This window comes from Notolabrus celidotus, chromosome 15, assembly GCF_009762535.1.
Source record: "Notolabrus celidotus isolate fNotCel1 chromosome 15, fNotCel1.pri, whole genome shotgun sequence".
NCBI lineage: Eukaryota > Metazoa > Chordata > Actinopteri > Labriformes > Labridae > Notolabrus > Notolabrus celidotus.
Window position 1 is genome coordinate 12,499,010 of NC_048286.1, and position 25,971 is coordinate 12,524,980.

General features: G+C 38.9%; 1 protein-coding gene across 1 annotated transcript in view; it reads right to left on the reverse strand.

The window, feature by feature from the left end:
• The window catches only part of ghrhra (growth hormone releasing hormone receptor a), a 41,471-nt gene extending 18,823 nt beyond the window's left edge, over positions 1–22,648 (reverse strand). The window contains exons 1-3 of the mRNA XM_034702247.1: positions 22,371–22,648; positions 21,462–21,570; positions 493–600 (exon numbers count right to left, since the gene is read on the reverse strand). Of these exons, the coding sequence (XP_034558138.1) occupies positions 493–600; positions 21,462–21,570; positions 22,371–22,484 (331 nt within the window). The 5' untranslated portion in view covers positions 22,485–22,648. The remainder of the gene's footprint in view (positions 1–492; positions 601–21,461; positions 21,571–22,370) is intronic.
• Positions 22,649–25,971: the final 3,323 nt, after the last annotated feature.

Consider the following 25,971-nt stretch of genomic DNA (forward strand, 5'->3'; position numbering starts at 1 on the left):
TAAAGTGTGTTTGCTCTGAGTAGTTGTTCTTAAGAAGGACATAAACTCTTCATATAAAACCTCCCAAACTTTAAAACACTTTTACTTTCATGACTGTAATAATAATATCATCAGAAAAATGTCTCTTCAGTTGACATGAGCACTAATTTCTGGAAGCATAGATCCTCAAACAGACCAGGATGATGCCACACTGTGATATGTGGTCCCTGCACACAACATGTAACATCTTCTGCCAGATACTTCTCAGTTCATATATATTCCCACGAACTAACAAACATGAATATTTCATCACTGTGCCTCTTCATCAGAGTGACTCCAGCCTGCAACAGCACTGCAGATTGCACAGAGCTGATAAAAATCCTGAGTGGTGGAGACACGGTACATCAGGGAGGAACTAGGCTTCTGGATTTTATCTTTGGTATTCAGTTAATAACTGAGACTGCAGTTTTCTCTTCTGTGTATGTTGGGATTTGGAGTGACGTGTTAACCAACCTTGGTTGCTGGAGAAATGCTGGAAGACTTCAGAGCAGGAAATGTTGACCACTTGTCCAACTTCAGCTCGCAGCCAGCATCCGATCCCGTCCCACTCTGTTTTACATCCTACAAACACAGAGTAAATGAATGAGTCTGTTCCCCTGTCACTAAACTTCACATATAAAAATAGTGTTACATTCCAGTTTAACCAGAACCAGCTTACATACTACTTTAACTCCTTTTTCCACAATGTAGAACAAAATACTGCAAAACCATTCTGCATTACAAGATACCATCTGTCATCTGTGCTTGTTTACATCAGCGTAGTAGAGCATTATAGCATCATGGCAGTAGCCATTAACCACAGCTACAGCTAGTGACAAGTAGCATGCACAACATCTGACTAGCTTTTCAGGCCTACAACACTAAAAACATCCATTTGTTTAGCAAACTAGTAAATCTGGTGCAGATTAACAAGAGTGACAATGTTTAATTGTTTAGTCGGCTAATGCACACATTCTTAGTTCTCTCCAAGGTCCTCTTCCTGGTTGAGACTGGTTCTCTTGTTAACCAGTGCACGTGACCCTTTTTCGAGGATTGCCCCATGCTCCATCGGATGCTGGCTATTTGGAATGTACCAACTTGGATTCTGGATGGGGGAGGATGAAGTACTTTTTCTTGTCATGTTTTGTTTAAAACCAGCCAGGCAACATCAGCTCATGCTTAATACGTATTTGCTAGTTATTTTACATTTTAAAGAATAAACTGTAAACTTTGATGGATCTAAAGTTTTAACAGCTCAGATGGTCTGTGTAATTTTGCCCTTGTTGGTAGCACCCAACATTAAAACTTGTTTTAGCCACACAAGCTTTTTGTAAATTGGCTGGGGTTTCCTTGTTTTAGTGAGTTGTCTTTTGCTTTGTAATGGTGCCATTTTTGAAATGCTGAAGCAATTCACATGGCTCAATCTATCACCATCCAAAGATGGTGATGTATGTTACTTTTGCGCATCTAATGTGCAGACAAAAAGTTGTGTTTGAATGAAATGAATGTTTGCTCTCTACTGTTGATTGATGGATGGATCTCATGATGTTACAATTTGACATTGGTTGGATTAAGCTTACATGTGAGAACATACCAAATTTTGCTCAACAGAAAAAAAACATGTTTGGGTCTTAATTTTGACTCCATGAAGAAATGATTCCATTTGTTTGTCTGTTTAGAACTTAATTGGAAGAAAATAGGAGGTTCACAATATGGCAGCAGATTTAACCCTAACGGGTTAAAATTGCATTTTCCATTCCACTAGGGATGCACATTTAAAGTATTTTCCATGGTCGATTTTTGGAAATGTTAACGATCAATTATCAATTAATTGATTAAAAAAAACATTATTCTTCTTACGTCAAAAACAATGCCAAATACGTTGTTTTCCCCCTAAATTGTATTTTCTACAGCAACAAAATGCATATAACTGACGGGATTGAATACGGGCACGTTTGACACGCAGAATATCAACGAACAGGCTCATTTAAATGTTTTACGCGGACATAGTCTTATAAAGTGAAGGCTGAGACTACTAACAGAAAAGTACTTCAGACTCACAGTGTCCAGTTTTCTGCTTACTCGTTCTTATTGAGAAAAATAAACATGTGTATTCGATCAGGTGTCAGCCGGGAGCGCAACCGGGTCATAATCTACGGTGGCCCTGAAGGCCAATCGTAATTAACATTTCAAAAACGCAAAATTAATTTCACTTAGCAAAATACATTTCACAGAATCACAAAATAAATTTCAGAATCACAAAATAAATTTCAGAATCACAAAATACATTTCAGAATCACAAAATACATTTCAGAATCACAAAATAAATTTCAGAATCACAAAATACATTTCAAAAGCACAAAATACATTTCAGAATCACAAAATACATTTCAGAATCACAAAATACATTTCAGAGTCATGAAATACATTTCAGAATCATAAGCCACAAAATACATTTCAGAATCTCAAAATACATTTCAGAATCACAAAATACAATTCAGAGTCATGAAATACATTTCAAGAAACCGGAAAGGGTAGGACCATGGTGCTTGTCTCTGATTGGACAAACTTGCGCCATTCTCAGACGTAATTTCCGGAGTATGTGTTTACAGCGCGAACAGAGCGGTCAATAAACTTTCATCATGTTCTGTCCCTATTTTGGAAAACAATTTTCGTCATTACCGAATTTTTGTAATGCGTGTGGGAAGGCATTGGCCCTTGTTAAAGAGCAGGGCTTCAAGGATGACGCCAGTGGCCCCATTTCAGGTAAATGTTTGGTCATTTAACTTCCTTCTCCAACTGCTAGCTACAGCTACTCAATTACTTTTGTGTATATACCTGCAGCAGCAGCAGCATCAGCAGCACCGAACATGCCAACCCTGAAAACCTTCTTAGACTATCGGAAGAAAAAGTCAGAGGAAAGGCAGAACTTCAGCTTACAGAAGAAAGGCATGAAGAAAAAAGAACAGAGGAAAGTGAACGTAAGATCTATTGTGTTTTCTATGCGTGTATACATATTGTAACGTCCGTCCGGACACTCGAGCCGATTTGTGAACACGAGCTTTATTAACCGGTCACTGTCGGCCGTGACCACGCCAACAAACAAAGCAAAACATGAATCCTTGAATGAATGAATAACTTCTCCTGCGCTGTATCTCCTTTCTCCCGCTCCCACACTCAATCTTTCACACGTCCAAACAAATGGCTTCTGGCACCGGCATGATAATCGCTATGATGATGGCGAAGAGTGCACTGTACAGCTGCCATAGCCCCATTCTCTGTCCCACAGTCTGTGCAGAGTTTCATGGGAACCACACCAACACTTCTGATGCAGTCAATAAAGTTGTTTTTTATCACTTCAGGGTTGTTGTTGGTTGGTCCACATTTGAGCCACATTATTCTACGGGAGAACCCGTCTATACAACCAGATATGGCAAATCCAAAAGGTTTTAATTTGTCATACCTGTCTACATGCCACAGGTAGTTCGGACCCATTGAATGGTACGTGCAACGGATAAACCTGCGACGTGCCCGCAACAGGGTCCCGCGTGGATTCAGCTGCCGGAGCATTCTCATGACGGTCTCCCTTTTGACACGCAGACCATGTTTCTGTTTGAGAGTTATCCACATTGTTCGGTATCCAAACAGTTGTCCAGGTCCCAGCAGCTCTGATGATATTGCCCTCCTAACAGCATTCAATGAAGAAAATCCACCCCTTCTCTGCAGGCCGAGGTCTTTTCAGCGTGATTTAAGGGTTCCAATTGATATGTGTATTCCGTGATAAGAGGAGAGCATTTCAAGAATCACACTATATGTATGTCCCTTGTTGAAGTATTGCTCTATCAACTCAAGCTCCTCTTCCATCCTGGTAAACACTTGAAATTTCGCGCTGGCCCTGCCATTGCGGTATCCACTGTAAACAGGAAATGATAAAGGACTGATGCTGGACAGACTGGGGTTTAGCCAATCACAAACAAGTACTATGGTCCTACCCTTTCTGGTTTCTTGAAATGTATTTTGCGATTCTGAAATGTATTTTGTGACTGAAATTTATTTTGTGATTCTGAATTGTATTTTGCGATTCTGTAATGTATCTTGCGATTCTGTAATGTATTTTGTGATTCTGTAATGTATTTTGTGATTCTGAAATGTATTTTGTGATTCTGAAATTTATTTTGTGATTCTGAAATGTATTTTTTGATTCTGAAATGTATTTTGTGATTCTGAAATGTATTTTGTGATTCTGAATTGTATTTTGCGATTCTGAAATGTATGTTGCGATTCTGTAATGTATTTTGTGAATCTGAAATGTATTTTGTGATTCTGAATTGTATTTTGTGATTCTGAAATGTATTTTGTGATTCTGAATTGTATTTTGCGATTCTGTGAAATGTATTTTGCTAAGTGAAATTAATTTTGCGCTTTTTAAATGTTTATTACAATTGGCCTTCAGGGCCACCGTAATAATCAGTCCAGCTGCAGAAAAGCTCAGACGGCTCTGATGTTGCTGCTCTGCAAACATGGTGTACCTGAATTTCCCCCCAGTCTGTTGCCTTCGTATCCAAAGGTGGGAAATGTCCCATGTAAAGTTGTCAACCTTCGTGTCCGTGTTGTTGGCAGCAGTTTTGTATTGATCCTCTTTGAAAAAGTGCTTGTGGAGACCTGACGTGCAGCCGCAGCCCCCAGCTGAGCGTCTCTGCTGTGCGCAACACCTTTAACAGCTGATTCACATTGAAACATGCTTTAAACTTAAAACACCTCCCTGATAGCTGAGTGTAATATGAGACCACATGATGTTTGTTCCACGTGACGGAAAATTGATTTAAAAAAAATCGTGTTTTGAGTAATTTCTTAACAATCAATTAATCGATACTCGATTAATTGTGGTCATCCCTACATTCCACCTCAGTCACAAGGTTGTTGACCACAAGCAAGCAAAGCAATAGAGCCAAGGATTCAAATTCTGGATTAAAATGTAATGTTAAAAGGAGTGTGCTAAATGAGACAAGTTCCGGCCACCTAGCTAACTAGGCCCGATGTTTACCAACACTTTCAGTCTGCATTGATCTACATCAACTCCTTAGAGAAATAACTTCACCATGCAATGCTTAGTTTTCCCAACTGCACACTTGGGGACTTTGTTGCTTGTGACCATGGCGGCTAAAAAACGCTGCTGATAATTTCTGCAAGATTTAACATAAAGGACAATTCCTCTTTTATTAAAGTGGTATCTTGTCCAACCTCATATGCGAGATTAAGATTGTAAAAGCTGAACAATCAAAAGAAAAAACTGAAATAACAAATAACTGCATGGATACACTTTAGACTCTACAGATCAGACACGTCATCATTTGTATAACCAACACCAAGACCTCTGACACCTTCAAGATGCAATCAGACAGACAAATCTCTCTTCAACATACATCCTGGCAGCTACAATACATACCTCCAGGTTTTGTTGAGGGAAAAGAAAAAACTTCCACAAGCTACATACACGTGTCAGGAAATGTGATTTCTGGCCAAAGTTCATCACCCCAATTGAAAGGATATGGATCAATTGTTATCCGGCTGACCTTTTCCTGATTCAAGTCTTGTGTGTGTTCGTGTGCAGGTGTGTTATTCTTTCAGCTGCTCAACCCAGCAATAGCTGACAACCAGAAGTGGCAAAGGAGGGTTGCCACCAGAAAAAACATATAATTTTGTCTGAGCATACTTTCTTCTGGTTGGCCTCTTTCATATTTGATTCCGGTAGTGTTCATCATGTCTGTCAGTTCTGTCCCATCACAGTCACATCAGTTGATTTGCTCTGTCTGCAGGACTGAAACTGTCTCACACATTCACACAGAAACAAGTGAGTTCTCGAATTCCATTCGCTCCTTAGGGCTCCTGACAATGTCAAGTGTGTGAAGCTTTTCATCCTGAGTCCCTAAATGCTTTTTATTTCCTGAAATATATTTTTTAATCTTTTTACTTTTTGCAGCAATTTTTGTATGTTTGCATGTCTATCACTTTAGTTATAGACACAAAAACTGACTAATTTTCTCTTCAACCTTGTCTTAGTTTCCCTTTAAATTTTGCAAAGACAGTCTTAGTACCCAAAGTAAGAATCCTTCTTCCTCTGATTGTCACTCCCAGACTTTCTTTTTGCCAAAGCTTGATGGTCAAATTTGTAGTTATGAATAAATTCTCTCCCCAAACACTGAATGCACATTTGTTTAAGACTTATAATTGAATAGTTGCTGAATAATTTACAGCAACTTGGATTATCCTCTGTCTTTTTTATTTACCATGATGATAATATAAATTAGATTATTTTTTTCCCTTTGGTCACAAATAGACCTGAAAAAACTATTAATATTTAGCCTGTTTCATTCTGTGATGCTAATCTTAGCAATTCAACAGGCTTATAATAATGCCTGATGATACCTGCTGACAAGCGAACAAACTTATTACAAATAATGAACATGTTTAATGTTCTGCCAGCTCATTTGTAAAATAAAGATAAAACATAACATGTTATTCGTGCTAACATGCTAAAAAGTTAGTTAAAATTATAATGCTTTACCTGCTATGAGCCAAAATGCTAAATAATGATTTTGATATTCAATGTCAACTTTATGCAATCAGTTTGAATAAAAATAAGCAACATACCAGCTAACATGCTTAAATACTAAATAAAGATAACAAACATTAAGAACCACCAACAGATTATAACGCTACATTATGAACATTGTACCAGCTAACATGCTCGCAGGCTAAATTAAATCAATGAAGAGGAATAATGCTATGCTAATGCTGGGTAAAATTAAATCATGAAAATAGAGTACACTGTACCTGCGTACATGCTGACATGCAAAATGTTCAAAGATAAATTACCTTATTACAGAGCTGTTGTTCATTTTAATTCGAGTCAGGTTTCATTTTCTTTCATATTATGCTAATAAGATAGAAGCAAGCAAAGTTAGCTGATGTGCACATTTTGCTGGCTGCTGTCCTCACTCATATGATCCGTCTGATGAATCCTCTGTCACACAGGATATAGGCAACAAATAAAAAAGACAACTTCATGCATTTTGGGATAAAATAATTACATAACAAATTACTACTACTACTTCACCTAGTTGTTTTTAGATATTTCAAAGCTAATAATGTTACGTGACGCCTTTAAAAGGTGTTTTCAGTCAGCACCTTTCTTTTAAATTCTTGACCCAACTGTGTAAAATCCCTTGTTTTTATACTCCAAACAAGAAATGTAATATGCATGCATGGATAAACATGATGAAATATATATGACAGCCTCAGCAGGATATGTTGTTCATCAACATCCTGCTGAGTTAAGAGCAAGAATCCACTTTCGACACGCAGACGGATTGTATTCATGTTTTAGTCAGAAATCGCCCTAAGCTCTTGAAAACGCTTTAACATTCCTGAAAATGCTTGGTGCTGGAGGAGATAAAGCTGGAAATGTTTTGGGTTTTTATTTTAGTCTGGTTTTAGCCTTGGGAATTTTACTTAGCTTAAAAAAAAGAAGGATTCAACACTGCTGCTGGCGTCACCACTGTGGATGGGTATTGGCTGTATATTTGACATCCTATACACAAGCTTATATGATTAATATTTGTCACAGCAGCAGTGTTATGTCAAATCTGTCACCTTGTCCTCAAACATACTATTATTCCATTGTATGCCAGTAATCCCAGATTTATCATAGTAAACTGAAAAAAACATAGGTGCAACAGTAAGCAGGAGCTCTTACATTTCAGAAAAAGAAGGGAGGAAACCCAAGTCGTCTGGACTGTAGATAAGCATATTGTAAATGCCCTTAAAAACAGATTCATGGGAGCCAGGATTGAAAGAGAAATCCTATTTTGATTGTATAAGAAGAAGTATGTCACCAGGTAATCAGATCACTTTCATATACTGTAGTTTCTTTGGTTGTGGATATGCACAATGAAGTCCCCTCTCAAAAATAATGTAACAGCAGGAAATATGTGAAACTTGCTCTTTTGTAGGATATATTGAAATTCACAGAGCATGTCAGGAGCACTGTAAAAGCTGAGGCATTGACTGATGCACAAATGGCACTAAGTCTTCTTCCCCTCAGAGGAATTTGCACAGATTTACTAGGAAAAAAAATGCTGTACTTTCAGAAAAGCAATTGTCTGTTTAAGCAGCTCATGGGAATGCTGCAGGAAAAGTCATTCTGTTCATCTCAAAAACACACTCACACTGCAAAACATTGTGTTTTAAATCAGACCATGACCTACAGCCATGCTAGCAGTTTTGTGAAGCTATAGAACTGATGTAAAGCTAACAAGCAACATGGTAATGTTAACCAGGTAAAATATTTATTTTGTTGAATATTTTAGTTAAGCTTGTTAGCATTTCAGCAGGTTTCGTTGTCACATTCAGCTGCTGTCAGGCTGCAGTTATAATCATTGTTTCCAATCCACACAACCAATCACAGCTCAGTCTTATGATGACTGGTCTATTTAAACACATCTTCCCTCTCACTCATCCCTGCAACATCTATGCTTTCCACACTGCTGCTTTGACGAAACTTTGCCTCCTCCTATCTAGTCTAAACGTCCGTGGTGTTGGACTAGCAGTCTAAGCGTGCGCCCCATGTGCGGAGGCTGTGGCCCTTGTTTCTGCAGTTGTAAATTCGACTCCTGTCTCAACCATTTTGCTGCATGTCTTCCCCAGCTCTATGCTCCCCACATTCCCTGTCTCTCCTCAGCTGTCCTATCCATCAAAGGTGAAAAAATACCCCAAAAAATAAAACTTTAAATGTCTGTTTTATCCTTACGGGGGATTTTGCAATGCACTCCCTGGAAAACCAAAGCAGGCTGCCCGGCTAACTCAGGGAGCACTAAAGCAGAGCCTGTAACATAATTATATTTCCACTTGGCAACAAATGGTTAAATATATGACAAGTGTTCCTGACTGAACTGTCTTTTTTTTTGTAAGGGTTATCCTTTCTCATAACCAGTGTTTTGAAGATCCTCACAGAAGCTTTGGGTTTGTGTTGAACTTGGCGCCCCCTTAAGGACAAAGCAGTGCCAATTATTTCTTTATCTTTCCCTGTACATGAATAAGTAGTTTTTTATGCAAAAACATCTCATCCTGTTTCTTTCTACAAACAGATGTATCACTTGTTGAGAGTCTTTGCCATGGGAATTTTTTTTAAATGTTTTGGCTGTGTGCAGTTAATTGAAACCTACCCCCCTACAGTGGTGTCAGACATCAACAAAGACTTTTTTTAAAAGAGTAATTCTTAATGCTGATGGTCTGGTTTGTTTTTGTAGCTCATAAAGCAGCATCAATATTTATTTCAGCAGCTAAAGCAGCTAAAAACTGAAGCCAATGGGAACTTCATTAGTATTGAAAGTATTTTCATGTATTAAACGTGTGTTCCCATGTAAATGGCATGACGTTAAGTTCAGACATTGGCCAAACTGATAAATTATTATCATTTTGGTATCATCCTATGAAGACCCTATAACGCTCTTGGCTAATTTGGTTTGGATTATCACACCTTGAGATGATTTTCCTTCAAATCAGATCACTCCGTTGGTCAGATATATTTATCATGTATCAGTCATTGAGAAAGAATTGCTGGCTCCTATGCACACTGCTAATGTATGACTTCTGCTGTCACTGCCTTCATTAATCTGCAGCAGAGCAGTAATTTACAGGCTGCAACTCCTGCAGATTCTCTCGTTGCCTTACAGTATTTGAGAAGTCAGTGTGTCACTCTATCTCCTGTGTTTCCCTATCTCACAAATCCAACACCCAACGCCCAATCGGGTGGTCTAAAAAAAAGTGATGTCTCATCCACTTCGCAGTTCGCACAGAGGAAACAATCCATGGGCAGTGGTGTGTGCAATTATTCATGGAAGACCTTGGAGTAGGAGGATTCACATCAGCGTCTCTTTTGATGCTTTCAGGCTGACTGAGACGTATATTCCTGAAGCTCAGGATCCAGGGGGGGCAAAGGCATCATTTAGGATGCACTTTAAGCTCTCACGTCTGTCATTTCACTGAGTGTCACACATTGAGCTCTGGTCTCATGGGTAGTAAATGAGCTGTGGAGGATTAGGTGACTCATGTAAACCACAAAATACACAAGCTTATATTGTATGCATTAAACCTCTTTGCATTGTTATATTAACATTAATTATCAGTAGACATTTATTGCTGTATCTGTTATTTGTATTGTTGTGGCAAAAGTATGAAAAGATTAGTTGTGATGTTGATGTCTGAGTTTGATTGGAAGGATGTTTTCACAACACTAGCGCCACACCAGAAAGTATTACACAGACAACCACAGAAAGCATTAAAGAGTACTGTGTAGAGGAATGTCTCTCCATGTAAACAACATCCTCATCTCACCCACTTGCTCACAGCAAACCGTCCTGGCTTATACCTGCTCCAACTTCACACAGATGTTTAAAAAAGGACAAAAAAATTAAGCTTAAAGCTCCTGGGAGGAGTTTTTTTATCTGGTTATGAAACAGACTGAAATTAATACTGATACCTTTTTGGTGCCAGACAAGGTGATGAATATTAGGCTGCAGAATTAGCCTTATTTTTACATTTTCCAGAGCAAAACATCACTAAAATCTAAAGAAAACAAAAGTTTCTCACAGGAGCTTTAATGATTTGTTTATCCGATTTGGCCATTTGTGTTTGCACATGGATTCCACCAGGACAGGGACAAGACATTTGTAGGAGTGTGATGAATATGTGACAGGTAAGGGCTTAACTTATTTCTTTCTTTTCCCTTTACCCTTTTCCTATTTCTGGATTCATAAATTTTGCCGTAGCTTACTTTTTCAGTATAGTGTTTATACTACTGCATCGAGTCATCACCTCAGCCTACGCCATAGGTCTGCGTAGCCCTGTTGCAACCCAGAAGCCAGCGCACTTAGCCTGACGTGCACCTCCTTCAGATGTAACTACGTTGAAATGATGCGGACAATAAGCTCTGTGATTGGTCCAATGGGCAGCATTGTATTTTCTTGCATTTACAACATTTCCAGAATTGCTGTACATCATCCATACATTCGATCTCCTCTGACGTCTCCTCTTTATTCTCCTTTGTAATAAGTGCTGTATGATCCATTGCAATATTCATCACCTTAATATAATCTTGGAGTTGCCAATAGTTCAACGCAGAAAAGCAAGCAGAAAAAGTGGGACCGGAAACAGAGGATCTGAGTAGCATAGAAATCACACTGCCTACAAGTGTTTAGGCACAGTATTGCAGAGTGACGCAGACACAACAAGGCATATACATATGTAGTGCTCACGACCACGTTGGCCACTACAGTGTAGGGTCAGCGTAGCGGTATAATCCAGGCTTCACAGTTCATTAGCTATCATGAATTTCATACCACACTAAAGTCTTCAGAGGCCTTTTGGTTTAATAGCTATAAATTATATATATCTATATTTAGAATATACAGGTCAATATGATTTATGTTATTTTTCTACATTGTGTTTTTGATGAGTTTTTTTGCTACTTCTACTACAATTGTTTTAGGCTTCCTTATACACGATTAATTTTTATTTCACTTGTATGAGATGCTCTTTTGTGTTACTCATATTTTTGTACAGAAAATTGGGAACAATCTGGGACTGGAATTTCCTTTGGGATTGATACAGTTCTATTTTATCTTTAGCTCCTTTGCTGCACAATGATTATTTTTATTTAAGCTGATAATACCTGCATGGGCAGTCTTAGTTTGAGCAATTTGTGTTTTGAAGCCAATTTTTATTTGTTTTACCATTGAACCTGAAACTCAGAGAGTGCTTTGCAGATTGGTGGGAACTGTCATCCACAAGTAATGCCAAATCATCAGTCATGCACAGACTTGTACGTAACTGAACTCCAACTGTATCTCTAAATTCTAACTTTTTTGTCTTCTTAATGTTTTTTGCTTTCTTTTTCTATCAGTCTGCTTAAAATTCCGCTTGTGTGAAACACATTGTACAGCATGTGAAGTGTAGGAAAAAATGATGCTTTCATTTGTTGGAAGAAGTATGACTAATTTCCTGTTATTGTACCCAACCTTCAATCCAATTTTCAGTTGTGCTAATAAACAAACTGTGTAAATATTTCACCATCACACTTCAGGGCAGAACAACTTTCAATTTAAACTGCACAAGAAATAAGTTTAAAAAATGTATTTCCATTTCTTCCAGGTTTGTTTTGAAGAACAACACAAATACCATGACAAATCTTACAATATAAATTATTCTAAGGAAATGCTGAAGTGTGATATTAAAGTATAAAATATTCACATATTTGGGAATCTGAAACCTCTTGAAAGCTTGTACTATAAAAGAAAATGTTTTGGAGAAGCACAGGTGTAGTTACTTTTAGATGGTGCAGTGCAGACACAAGAGATGAACATTAAATGGGGGGATTACTCCAGGGTCTGTTGGTGACCACAGCAAAGTCTGAATCAAAGGGAGGCAAGTTCAAACAACGTCACTCTGATTCACCAGGCTCATTGACTTCAGTCTTTTTTTTTTCAATCAATCAGCATCTGGTGTTTTTAGAGGCTGTCTTTTTTTAAGCCTCTGGGTGCATGGATTAGATGAAAGCACTATGTCGCCTTTCCACAGGGCATGTATCGACTGTATCATTTATAATGGCTTCATGGCTTAGTAACATGTCTGTTCAAGTCAAATCACGGTTTCAAACTCAGATCAGAAGGCTGGAAACACTATTGGCATGCTATCAACGGAAGTCAAACTGTTAATGCACAAATGTATTTGAGTGTGTGTTTTAGCTACTTTGTAATCGCTTAAACATCAACGCTACAGCTACTATGATTTCTCCAAAGCAGCGAAACGTACTCCTCAGGCAAGAAACATAATGATAAACTCAAATACTAAAATAAATAATAACATGCATGCATAAAATTAAAGTCTATCACTTTCTTTGAAATGTAAATTGGATTACAGCTCTGCCTTTCCTGCTATAACAGACAGAATATCCGCTGTGACAACACTTGAGTCTTGCCTTCTTCAGAGATCTCAGTGTACAGTCTAAGAGAGGACTTGTGTTTGAATCAAGCCTGCTGTGTATAAAGAAGTTTCCCTCTCTGCAGAGGGTTTCCATCAACACAAAGCTACAATTAATTACACTCCAAAAACAAAGCCATCAAACCGCTCCCTGGCATTAGCATATTGTTGTAAGGGTGGGGAATCTGTGTGGGTATGGAAACAATAAAAGTGTCAGTTATATACATGGTTTGAAAATAAAGGATGCAGCTGTTGATCAATCAATCATTTAATTTGTTAAGGTAAAAACAGGAACAAGTGGAGGTTTAATTCTTTACAGTGACGCATGTCTGAGCAGTTCTCATTGGGATTCAGGGAACAAGAGTTCTTGAATATATGGCTTCTTATTTCTTATTCCATATTGGGATTGGGTGTTGGCTTAAGATTTGGTAAGAGGGAAAACATCCTCTTAGGAGTGTTGCATGTGGGAGGATCAACTAATTTTGGTTTAATCCCATCAGAAAAAGAGACGCATTTTTTACAAGACGAAATGACTTCCAAATACTATTTCACGGCAGAGACTGTGGCAGAGTTAAAAAAAAAACTAACAGTGATTTTCGTACGAACAAAACCGCAGAATTATCATCACAGCAAGACACAGAACAAGCCGATTTCACTACTACACTAATGCTCTTGTAAAGACCATCATTGTCCACACAGTCCATGCAGACAGCAGAGTATACAAAAGGTATAGAGAGGAGAATGTGACCAAGGTGCCAATCTGAGGTGGGAAATGTGACAAGAAAATGCTGCTTCTCTGGAGAGTTGATGCACACTGACATTAGGAGTAAGGACAGCTCCCCATGCTGATGTGTTGACAGTATGTGGGCAGGCAGAAAATTCAAGATGTGGGTGTTTTGAAGTGCATCCCATGCTGTCTTTGTGTATTACCCTAAATTTTACTGAATAAACGAACAACGCTTGTTAATTTTTAATTTATTTTTACTTAGCATGAGCAATATTAAGCATATTTGATAGAAAGTTAGTTTGTCCTCCCATTGAAGTGGCAGCAAAACGTGGAGTTAACATCTATGATTGGCAGAAACTAAGATGTACACAATGAAATGGTAATTTGACTGCACTTATACAGACATTTTAAGTATCCCAACCACTCAAGGTGCTTTACACTCTGCCCTCTTCAGCCATTCACACACACATTCACACACTGATGGTATCTGCAATGTGTCACCCTGCCCACTGGGATTCAATCTAATCACAACACAACGATGGCTGAGCCTTCAGGGGCAGTTTGTGGTTCAGTGTCTTTTCAAAAGATAAGCTGATGGACAACCAACTCCACCTCTGAGCCATATACACCTTGGTGATTACAATGATGACTAATCTATATAGCATTTTCAGATACTTTGGCTCCAACTGAATCATTGATTCGATATAGAGCAATGAAACTTAGTTACATACATTCCAGTCATTTGTAAGGGTTGAATTGTATTACATTTCCAATCCGTAGGCTTTTAATGTAGCCCTTGTCATAATGTGTACATTTTCTATTTATATAAAACTCTCTTTAGCCTCAACCACTTCTAATTAAATGCATTTTAACCATGTTAGCATGTTAATGCACCAAATCAATATGGTTAACCACAAATCAACTATCTCACTGTCTTCATTTTACACATAAAGTGATGCCTCATTCAAATTCCTTATTTTAATAACCAAACTTTCTTTCTAATATCAGTGTTTTAGCAAGTTAGCATGGTAATGTTACGCTCACAAAACTGCTAACACAGCAACTGGAGTCCTCACATTTTGTCTGCCTTATCCTTATCCTGCCTTTCTTGCCTTATCTTTCTTTACCCATCAGATTTATTTCATTTAATGTTATTTAATGACCTGTCAGACTTTTCTAATTATCCTAAAGACAACCCCCAAACAAAAGCTATCTCTTACTCTCCGATCCTATATCGTCAACCTGAGTACACCCATACCTGCTAGATTGTCTATGCATCTTCATGCCATTGCAGCCCAGCTTGGACCTGGACACTGACCTGCCTGTTGCAGTTTACAATGGATGAGTCAATTTATTTAAACAAGTCTGAAATACTCCTGTTGAATATATTTAAGAAAATGTACATTTACCAAAAGAAATTCCAAAACTGTTCCTGAAAATATAAAGTTGTACACATAAGCTGATCAGGTCTTTTTCTTTGTATCTGAACCAAAGGTCACATCGAGAGTGTTTACTTCAAGCTGTTTGTTGGATACTTTAACAGATTCAATTTGATGAAAGAGTAGTTTTATTGTTTTGGATGAGAGGGTTTTGTAATGTCTGTGAAGGTTCTCTGTCATCATGTCATTGTAATTCAAAGCATGATCCAGAAAGGCGACTGGACTCGGTAGAACGTCTTGAGGACGTTTCACCTCTCATCCAAAAGGCTTCTTCAGGAACAAAACATGTGGATAGAGCTCAAAAATATAAGCCTCTAAGGGTTGTCAGTATGCTACTTGTTGTCATAACAGGTCATTAACAGAGTAATTGACCTAGGTACAGGAACTAGGTCAACTGTTTAGATATGAAGAAGCCTTTTGAAAGAGATGGAACGTCCTCAAGAATTTCTACTTAGTAAGTCACCTTTACAGGTCAAGTTTTGAAGGGTATTGTAATATCACATCAGGGAATTCCCTCTACAAGAAAATTAAATCTCAGCTTTTGAGTACGCATACAGACACTGAAGGGGATGGAAACTGTGATGTGATAATTGAAATAATTGAAATAATTGAATTTCAACCTGAAATTAGAAAGAGCCACAATTATATGATCTGTTCGAAGAAACATTTGTCCTCATCCATGCTTGTAACAAAGGCCACACTGATTGAAGCCAAAACCTGAAATTATGAAACGTACACGTTGTGCGAGGGGATTTTGAAACGTCATGGGTAGAAAACCATTATGTAAAATCCCCTCAAGTGTCAAACTGTTTCAATCTACAATTAACAGTCATGTCAAAGGGCTGCTGACTAATTCCATTCCTCTCCTTTCTGATAAAAGAAAAGCCTTTTTCACTCACCAAGAAGGACTTTTTTTTCCCGTAGCCTTTATCAACAGCCTTCTGTAAAGGATGCTATGCATTTAGTCACTTGAATGTCACCTCATTTAGGATTAACAACAAATTGAGAAATTACTCCCGACACTGAGGCAGAGCTTCCAGACCACCCCTGAGGAAACACCCTGATGATGTCTTCAATTATTAAGCAACCTGCATTTGTTTGACCTCACAGGGGGGTTTAATGTTGTAATGAAATTTAAATTTTGATGTTGATGGACATCTTTTGCCTGAAATAGTATATTTCTGAGCAAAAAATAGCAGCTGGACAAAATCATGGGACTGGTCGACACAATTGGTCTATCATATTATGGCATTGTCATCATAGGCTGTATAAAATACGGACGTAGTATCCGTGACGTCACCCATCTGTTTCTGAAGCGCTGTTTTGAGGCCAATTGTCGGCGGGAGCCATATTGCTGCTGTCGAGCGATTGTGACGTAAAGAGGCGGGCTTTGAGCCTCCTAGCAAACAGCTACAGTGTTCCTGCCTGTCAATCAAGTCAGCTGTGCCTCTCATTGGAAGACTTGTAATCTCAATATCTTCGAAATTGCTGCGTTAGAAAAAAAATTCAACCCCTGTACAGTGTGTGCCGATCGAGAAATGAGCTATCCAGACTACACTCGTCTTTTGTACCAGGCTGTAAACATGTTTATTTCTGCTGTAAAGATCGGATTTTTTGAATTGGTGTATCTGGTTTCCGGTACTTACGGAGCCAGCCTCAAGCGGATCCTCGATGAACTGCAGTTTTTAGCACTTCCGCATTGGACTCATATTTTTAGACTGGAGGTTGCCGCTTGATTGTAATTCTTATTGAGTATTACAAGCATTATTTGAACATTTAATAACCAGCCTTTAATACAAACCAATGACACTGAACATGTGTATGGTTTTCAATAACTTTAACTACTCTGGTGAAGTATCCTTGATTTAATGACAAAATTAAAATGAGATGTCTTTAAAAAAAAAAAAAAACTGCCGAAGTGACACTGTTAAATTGAACCCAATTAATGCTAATGTCAGCATGCTGATGATGACATTTAGCAGGTGTCATAATTGTGTCCACATTGTGGGGCTGCATCCTTTGATTGGAGCATTTGGAGACAGATTGTGTCACAGTGGCATGTCTCTCTAAAGCAGTCCCATTTCAAAGTCTCCTTGAATCGCGACCGACAAATGCGTCCTAGTATTCAAGGAACATTTCCCGCCATTCATTGCCCACCAATTTGATTAAGATAACAGGCTTTTAGGCAGACCAGTAATACACTGTTGGTTAGTAGTATTTGGTTTTAACTCAATAGAATAGCAAGGGATAAAAGTGTTGGAGAAGACCCTACAACTCGACCTTAGTTTTCAATTGTTTGTGAAGGTGGCAAAGTTAAAAACCAAAGAGGGAAACAGTAGCTGACTGAGTTCTAACATAAAAGCAACAAATCTGAAATGTATGATGTGTACTACCTTTTAGTCAATAAGTCTGTTTGTATTTTACAAAGATAAAGTTATAGCTCAGCATGGCTCTCCAGCTCTGCAGTAAAACTGGACACCAGCATGGCTGGCATCCCACTGACAGACTAACTAACACAGCAATCAGCAGACAGTTATCTTTGAATTGAGCAGAGGATGACAACTTTGCACCAAAGTGTTGTATCAGTCCAGCTTTGGGGGTCGTCAGGAGAAATTAGCATCAAATAAGTCTCGTGGAGGGGAGTCACCGCAGTGTTTTTCTTCTGGGGCAGTTTCTGACAGCGCAGAGAAGAGTTCAGCTTCAGTGGAAGAGGGCAGTTGTAAAGAAACGCTGAGTGTCCCCGGGAGACGTCAGGTTCATTTTACGATGAAGTCAATGACTCAGAATTTAAGGACATGCAGGTTAAGCCAGGAGATAACGCAACTGGGTATTAGATCAACATGATAACAATTAGATTGTGAAAATAATCAATCTTAGGGCCTGATCTACTAAGATCCCAAATAACAAGCGCTAATTTGCATGTGCAAATAATAATTTTGCACGTGCTATTTCTGGGCGTGTTGCGGGTGATCTACTATGACTGCGTGCGCAAATGATAACAAGTGCAAAAGTGATGCGGACCGCCCTTTAATGAGTATTTTGCGTGTGCTATTGGCTGTCACCATGGAGAGTTTGAGAGAACAGAGTGGTTTTAAGTGATAAATGAAGTTTGAAGCCATGGAGTTGGAGGTCTTTGTGGAGGAGGGAAATAAACACATCGGTGAACTCCAGCAGAGACATCTCAGCGTTAGAAACACGATTTGGGAGGCCATCTGTGAAAAGGTGAATGCTGTAAGAAAAAACAGATCTGCTGATGAAATAAACGCATCTACTCTACTCCAAAATGCAATCAGCGTTTTGATGGAGTTTAGAGAGCGATTTGATGAGGCCTGTCTTTGCTTTTATTTTTTACTCTTCCCGTCAACGTTGCACCTTCTGAGCACTCATTCTCCAAGTTAAAACTAACTAAGAACCCCTTGAGGAACACGGTGGGACAGGAGAGACTGAGTGGACATGTCATGTTATCTATTGAGAATGACAGAGCAAAGAAAATGGACATACAGTGCATCGTGGACAAGTTCGCGGAGCTTAAGGCTCGTCCAAACAGTGGTGAGTATAGGCCTGATGATCTACATGTATTCTGCATATTCATGAAGGCAAACGCGCTAAATGGATAGTGAGTGCATCTGCTTTGCGCGCTATCAAGTTTGCACATGTTTTTATACACGCAAACCTTTAGTAGATCGGGCCCTTAAGGCTGATTTATACTTCTGCGTTGAATCAACGGCGTACCCTACGCCGGGGGTCCGCGTAGCTCCCGTACCTACGCTGAGGCCTATGCACGTAGCTGATGTGCACCTCCTCCAAAATGTAACTCCCCGTAGAGCCGACGCGGACCTCAAGCCCTGTGATTGGTCCGCTCAGCGGCATTGTCTTTCTAGCATTTACAACACTTCCGGGATCCTGGACATCGGCCGCACATCGGCCGTGTATTTCATCTCCTCCTCTCTATTCTTCATGTAATCATGTCTGTATGATAAACAGCAACATGTATCAGCTGTGGATTAACATAACACGCTCAGAATCTCTGTGGAAAAGTAAACAGAGATTGTAGGGGGACCAGAAGCAGGCGGCCGGCTATCAGAGAGACCGCACTGCCCTCAAGCGTTTCGGCGGAGAATTGCTGCGCGACACAGACACATCGACGCACAAGTATGTGGGGCTCATGTCCGCGTCAGCCCCTGCTGCGGAGACGCAGAAGTATAAATCAGCCTTTAGTGTACACAATGATTATAGGGTGCAATGACACTTTGGACTCCGGGACATTTTTCAATATGTTCTGACCTTTCACAGACAGACTGACTTATCAAATAATGACTTCTGTTATAGAAGAAATCCAGGCAGAATGCAGATACAGACAGAATTTGAAACTGAAGCTAAAAAGTCTGAAAGGTCAAAAGTGCAATCTTTGGTAGGCCTTGTGTAACTCCATTTAACTTTAGTAACCTCAGGGTTATCTGGTGACACGAAGACAGCTTACTTTTTTGGATAAAGACAAAACCACTTAACATTTCATCTACATTTTGACCCCCTGTCTGCTGCTGAAGTCATTTGAGTGTTTATACAGTCTTTTTAAGTCTTAAAGGGATAGTTCACATTTTTAAAGGGGTTGTATAAGGTACTTATCTGGAGTATGTGTATTGATAAGAGTAGATGTTGTATCATTATGGTTTTAAGTAAAGTACTAATGACCAAAAAGATTAGCCTGATCTTCAATTTGTTTATCACTTTAAGTGATAGGCATTACTTTTGAAAAAAACTAGCCAGTTCGTTCCTTTGGCACTACAATTTTCTCAACCTCATGCCACGCACTGTAAAGGTAGATGAGCTGTTTGGGTTAAAAAGTAGCAGCCTCTGGTGTTTAAAATAAAGCCAATGCAGCAAACTGCAGTTGAGTGTCAACTTAGGGCTGGCTCCAATAGCTAGGAAACCCTTATAGAGCCCATATTAAAATGGCAGTTTTGGAATAAAAGAATAAAATGTATAGCCTGGTATAAAAGTAAGTAAGTAAGTAAGTAAGTAAAAATATATTTATATAGCACTTTTAAAACGCTCGGTTACAAAGTGCTTCACCGGCAAAAAACAATAAAAACAAGCATGATAGAAACAAAATACATATGCAGAAATCATCAGACAAACGAAGCAATAGACAGACAACAGTAGAGGTTAGATGGGAGGTTCTATGAAGGTCTGTGTATACAAATGTGTTTTGAGTAATTTCTTGAAGCTGTCAACAGACTCAGCAGACCTGATGTCTTGAGGGAGCAAATTCCAGAGGGAGGGGGTGTAGATGGAAAAAGCATGGTCACCTTTTGTTTTATAGTTAGAGCAGGGGATGGAAAGAAGGCCGAGATTCAATCCTCCGTGTTGATTTTATTAAGGCTAAGAGTTGTGCAATATTAGGCCTGACCAGGTGTTGCTGACTTGACTGACAGGTGGGTATAACCCCAAGTCTACCTGTTCTGTTATAGGCTTGTGGAAAGTTAGTTGGAGACACTATTTCCACTATGGCAACCACCATCTTTGGGTTTCATTGTGCTTCTTCAGAAATCTATGGGTTTTGTGTTTGGGACTACTTCTACATTTTATACAGTCTACGGTCAAAACGTGCTGTTGATAACTACTTCTGTCAAACTCCACTTTGCTTTGGGATGAGGCATTCTTGTGTTTTTCTTAACGACACTTACAGAGTCTGTCACCAGAAAGATGTGAAACTACTGAAAATTTAGAACACACTAAAACTGAATGATTTTTTTCACAGGTGGGACTTAATTTAATATGTTTAATAGGCCTTTATTTGTGGTTACATAATATGTTTTGCTGCAGCCCCATCCACACTACATTCCTGGTCCTTTTCCAATAAATATAGGACTAAGGCCAACACTCATTATTGATACATCATACAACTCCACCTCAGAAAATACAGAATATCCCTTTAATTTCCCATGTGTGTGTTCTGGTAGTAATAAGGGGCCCTCTCACAGTCAATTCTGGCAGACAAAGTGTTGGGAGGATTCTACATGAAGTTTCCCACGCATCATTTGACTTCCTTTAATGAGCTGTCTCTCGGATTCTTAACTTCCAAGCTATTTCTTTTTTTTTTTAACCTACTTTCCTGCTGTCTATTAAAAGCCTCTCGCAGCGCTGCAAAGCTTCAAAGTTATCTCCTAAGTTTCTGTTTGTGTGCGGGAACACAAAGCAGCAGAAGCAGCATGAGGCGCAGCATCACATGAACTCACCGCTTTGCTCCGTCTGGTTCTGCGCCTCGTTCCTCCTCGTCTGGCTGCAAACCTCACGAGCCCTCAGGTGCTGCGAGACGATGGCGCAGTCGGGATGAATCCCCTCCGCCTGAAAATACCAGATGACTTTGGTTATCTACACTGATGCAGGCTCATGCAACACAAAACAAACACATTTACTTCTTCGGTGGTGGTTTGGAGGAGTTGTGTTGATGAGTGAGGGTGCAGCGAGGAAAGGGGAGCGTAAATTATCGTCGACTGACACACTTTGCCCAAATCCTTTTTCTTTTTTTTTTGTGGCACTTGGCAGGGTGTTTTTTCTCAATGTAAGGTGCCCCCATCAGTCATGCAAGAGTCTTGAGTGTTGTTGTTGTCCTTAAAAGAAACTTGACTTTACAAGTAAACATTTTGATTATCCTGCGTATTAAAGCTACCTAAGTTAACATTACGCATCAAAATGTACCTTTTCAGTGGGGAATAAATTCCTTTTTTTTGTGTACATGATTTTTTTCTAATTCATTCTCAAACTTGTAGACTAAACAACATCTGGATCCTGCTTAGTTTTAATCATGTTTTCCCTTTCGATTTCCCTTTGATTTGTACCAGACGGATGGAGAGGATGGACCCAGGTCACTAATTAATGCGAGCAGCTTAATGAGGACTTTGCCGACACAAGTGTGGCTCGTGCTCCACAGAGCCATAGAACTGGACTCTGGGTAATAATGTTAATAGCATTACGATAATGATGTTAGTCTGCAATTAAGTCAATCGATTCTCCATCTGTAGGTTTTCCGCGTGCCAAAATGCAGCAGCACAAAGGTTAAGTTAAGCAGCACTTTGAGGTGTTTTCATTTAGATGGTGAGTTTTGAGGCAAAAGGAGAATGAATGAATGAAATGTAAATACTCACCATATTCTTGTACAGATGAAGGTAAAGGATGAGGAGCACGAATTTGTCCTGTCGTCCTGGCAGCCCTTTGCAACACATTTCCATGTTCTTATCTTTCCTTTTAATATCCGACATCAAAGATAAGAGTGGTGATGCTGTTGATGTAAATCCAGGTTATTTGTTCCTCTCAGCCTCCTCAAACACTCACTTCTTCTTTCTTTGCAGCTTCTGTGTGAGGATTCACTTTATCAACCTAAAATAGATGAATCCCTATTGTCCCTGCGAGCTGCTGCAAACTTGTGGGAGTGAAGAGATGCCGCACATCTGCCTCTCTCTCTCTCTCTCTCTCTCTCTCTCTCTCTCTCTCTCTCTCTCTCTCTCTCTCTCTCTCTCTCTCTCTCTCTCTCTGGGTCAGGTGAATGAATGTCTCCATTCAGAGAAAGATGCAACAGCGTCCTCGTGATTAACCAAGCAGCCAATGACCTGATTTCAAGTTACTGCTTGAGACCTAAACAGAATGTCTACACTTGGAGCTGTAGGTACAGTGGATAGCAAAAGTCTACACACCCCTGTTAACATGCCAGGTTTTGTGATGTAAAAAAAATGAAACTAAGATAAATCATGTCAGAACTTTTTCCACCTTTAATGTGACCTATAACATGAACAATTCAAATAAAAAAAATTAAAATCTTTTAGGGGGAAGAATAAAAAAAAAAAGTCACATCAAAGGTGGAAAAAGTTCTGACATGATTTATCTTGGTCTCATTTTTTTACATCACAAAACCTGGCATTTTAACAGGGGTGTGTAGACTTTTGCTATCCACTGTATGTTTACCTGTAGGCATGTGATTTCATATACTAAACAGGGCATACAATTTGGTCCTTTACTAACATTTCGGATAGAACAGTCATTGAAACATTCAGAGATATGGTTCTGCAACATGTCACTGCTTTATAAAAGTTTGCTAGTCCCCTCAGTGAGTGTGCCACCACAATTTTAATGTCACCTTAACTGACAACGTAAATATAATATAGTGATCTAGATAAAGGAATGTTCTCTTTTGTCTTTCGTGTGTATTCAAAGTATAGAACTGATTAATCATGCTAATTATTGGCATTTTTAAATAATCAGCATAAGCCGATGGCTGAGCTCACAAGGCCAATTAGAAAAATAAATAAGCAATGTCTGCTGACACTGCAGGCAGTCTCATCTGTGTCCAGCAGTGTTAACCTTGCCTTTAATGATAACACCTTATTCACCTTATTCACATCCTAAATTACAGCAAATCAAACCTAAAACAGTTACTGGCTCGTGTTTAATATTAACTCTGTTATGATGTATAGATTAGTATTGCTTCTGATATACCAAAAGATCATTCACGTCCTAAAATCTATAACCCAATGTACTTTACTGTTTCATGAATTTATTCAAATTCCAACTAAAACATGTTACTGGCTAAGATAACCATGTATATAAGATTGTAATGTGCATGGAATAATTTATGTTATTATCAAATCATTGAACTTGCAATGCAAATACAAAAAAACCCCTGCAAATATGATATCTGCATTATGTATCAGCCATTGACAGACCTCCTCTCTAATTATCAGCATCAAAACCAGGTTGATATCAACAGGTTATATATTTGAAATATTTCCTCGAGGGAAGGTTTCTATGATGTGGAATCACAGTGTAGCCACTGGGTAAGGATAAGAGATGTCGATATACATATTACATCATGGTATTGTATAAGTTGTCAATGAAGAGAAAAATGAGTAGTGCCCTGCTGACGACTGAACGGACTGGCACACTAGTCTAAAGACACAGGTTACATGCTGCCGAACCACTTGCATCCACCAACTACCAGTGTATGACAAACCCCACTTTTTAAAGCTAACTCCCTCTCCTCAGCTTTTCAGGGACAAACATATTTTTCTACACTACAACTGTCTAGAAATGGATGCCACTTATGGCTGATTACGGCTTTTGAAACACATACTAAAATAATAATAAAACATGATGCATTGTTAGTTGTTATTGCCATTTTACTACCCAGCAGTATAGAGAGCCGTTAAATTACCCAACCTACACCTTCGAAATGTTGTCTAACTGCACACAGGAGCCATTCTGTTGGAAAATCTTTGCTTGTACAAATATTTTCATTATCTCCAGATCACAAGTTATTTTATCTTTTTGATCTTATTTGAAATTGTATAATGTGGAAGGCTGATTTTTCAGGAAAGCATGATAACTTATAACACAAAAAAGTCTATAAAACTTGATCAGAAACTTAAGCGTGAATGGATTGTGTGGCTCACTACAGCAACAACCTCAGAGGAGTCCGTTTCAACTCGAAGCCCTCTTCTTCAGACACTAGCACCTCAAATAACGATTATTATCAGAGACGTAAAGACATCGAGGTCTTGAGACGTTTTTGAAAATGACTTGTTAACAAAATATAAAAAATGTTTCTAGAACTGTTAAAAGAATGAATAGACTGCATGTCTAACTCTACATTTTCCAAAAAATCTCTACACAAAACAAATTGAATACATGTTCATTTTTGGTGGGTGTTCCTCCAAACCTAGTACACATCCATTTTACTCCAAGAACCAAATATAACCCCTTTGAAATGCAACATTTTACGCCCACAGCTTCTTTAACATGCCATCCATAAACCGCACATGAATTCCTTTGTCATACAGCCTACTCGGACCTGTAGTAGCTTTACATGATGAAAGACAAACAAAGGAGAGAGATAGGGACAGATGATCAGAAGGTAGTGAGTGCGTGCTTCTATTTGCTGATAGGTTTTCATTCAAGGTTTCTTGTTGAAAAAACCTCGCCTCAAAGAAGACCACCGGGTTGTATTTAATCTGTTTGGATCCAGATGGCACCAACACAGTGTAGGGATTTTTTTGTTTACACTAAAGTATGTCATCCCAATGAAAAGGAGGAAAAGGATTTGTGAACCCCCTCACAAAGACACGGACTACACAAATCCTGCTTTCCCACACCCTGAACATCATTTACAGCCACTTTATATCTCATCATAGTTTAAAGTCTCTTTTTCATTATGCACTATGTTTTCATAGCGGTTTCTCTTTTGTCTGTTTATGGTTGTATTTTGTTTCCTTGTTGTTGTCTTGTCTTTTTGAGGTACATGTTTCACCTTGTATGTCCACTAGCATCTCCTCCCACCCATGCCTAACTTTTTCTGTAAGAATTTGACTCTTTTTCCTGGTTTGTCCTTCATTCCCATTGGTTAGTTGTTGTTTTGTCACTAAATGGAGCAATGCCTGCGAGCTGGTTCAGGCAAATGTATCCTCTAAATTTGCCAGTCTATTTAGGGTTCCAGGTCTCTCCCTCTGCTCTGTTGTAACCACTGCTGTCCTGCATCAGTTCTGCTCTCATACTCTCTGCCTATTCATCTCCTCCTGCAGGCTCTGGCTGTAGGGGGCTCAGGATATCTCATCGTTCCATCATTTCTCAGATTTTAGCATGTGACATAAACCCTTGAGGTTGGAGGCTAGATGCCAAACACAAACAAGGTTCTCCTGCTGCAATAAAAATGTCAAACCATTACAAGCAGAGGTAGGGGTTTGACTTGTTTGACTGAAC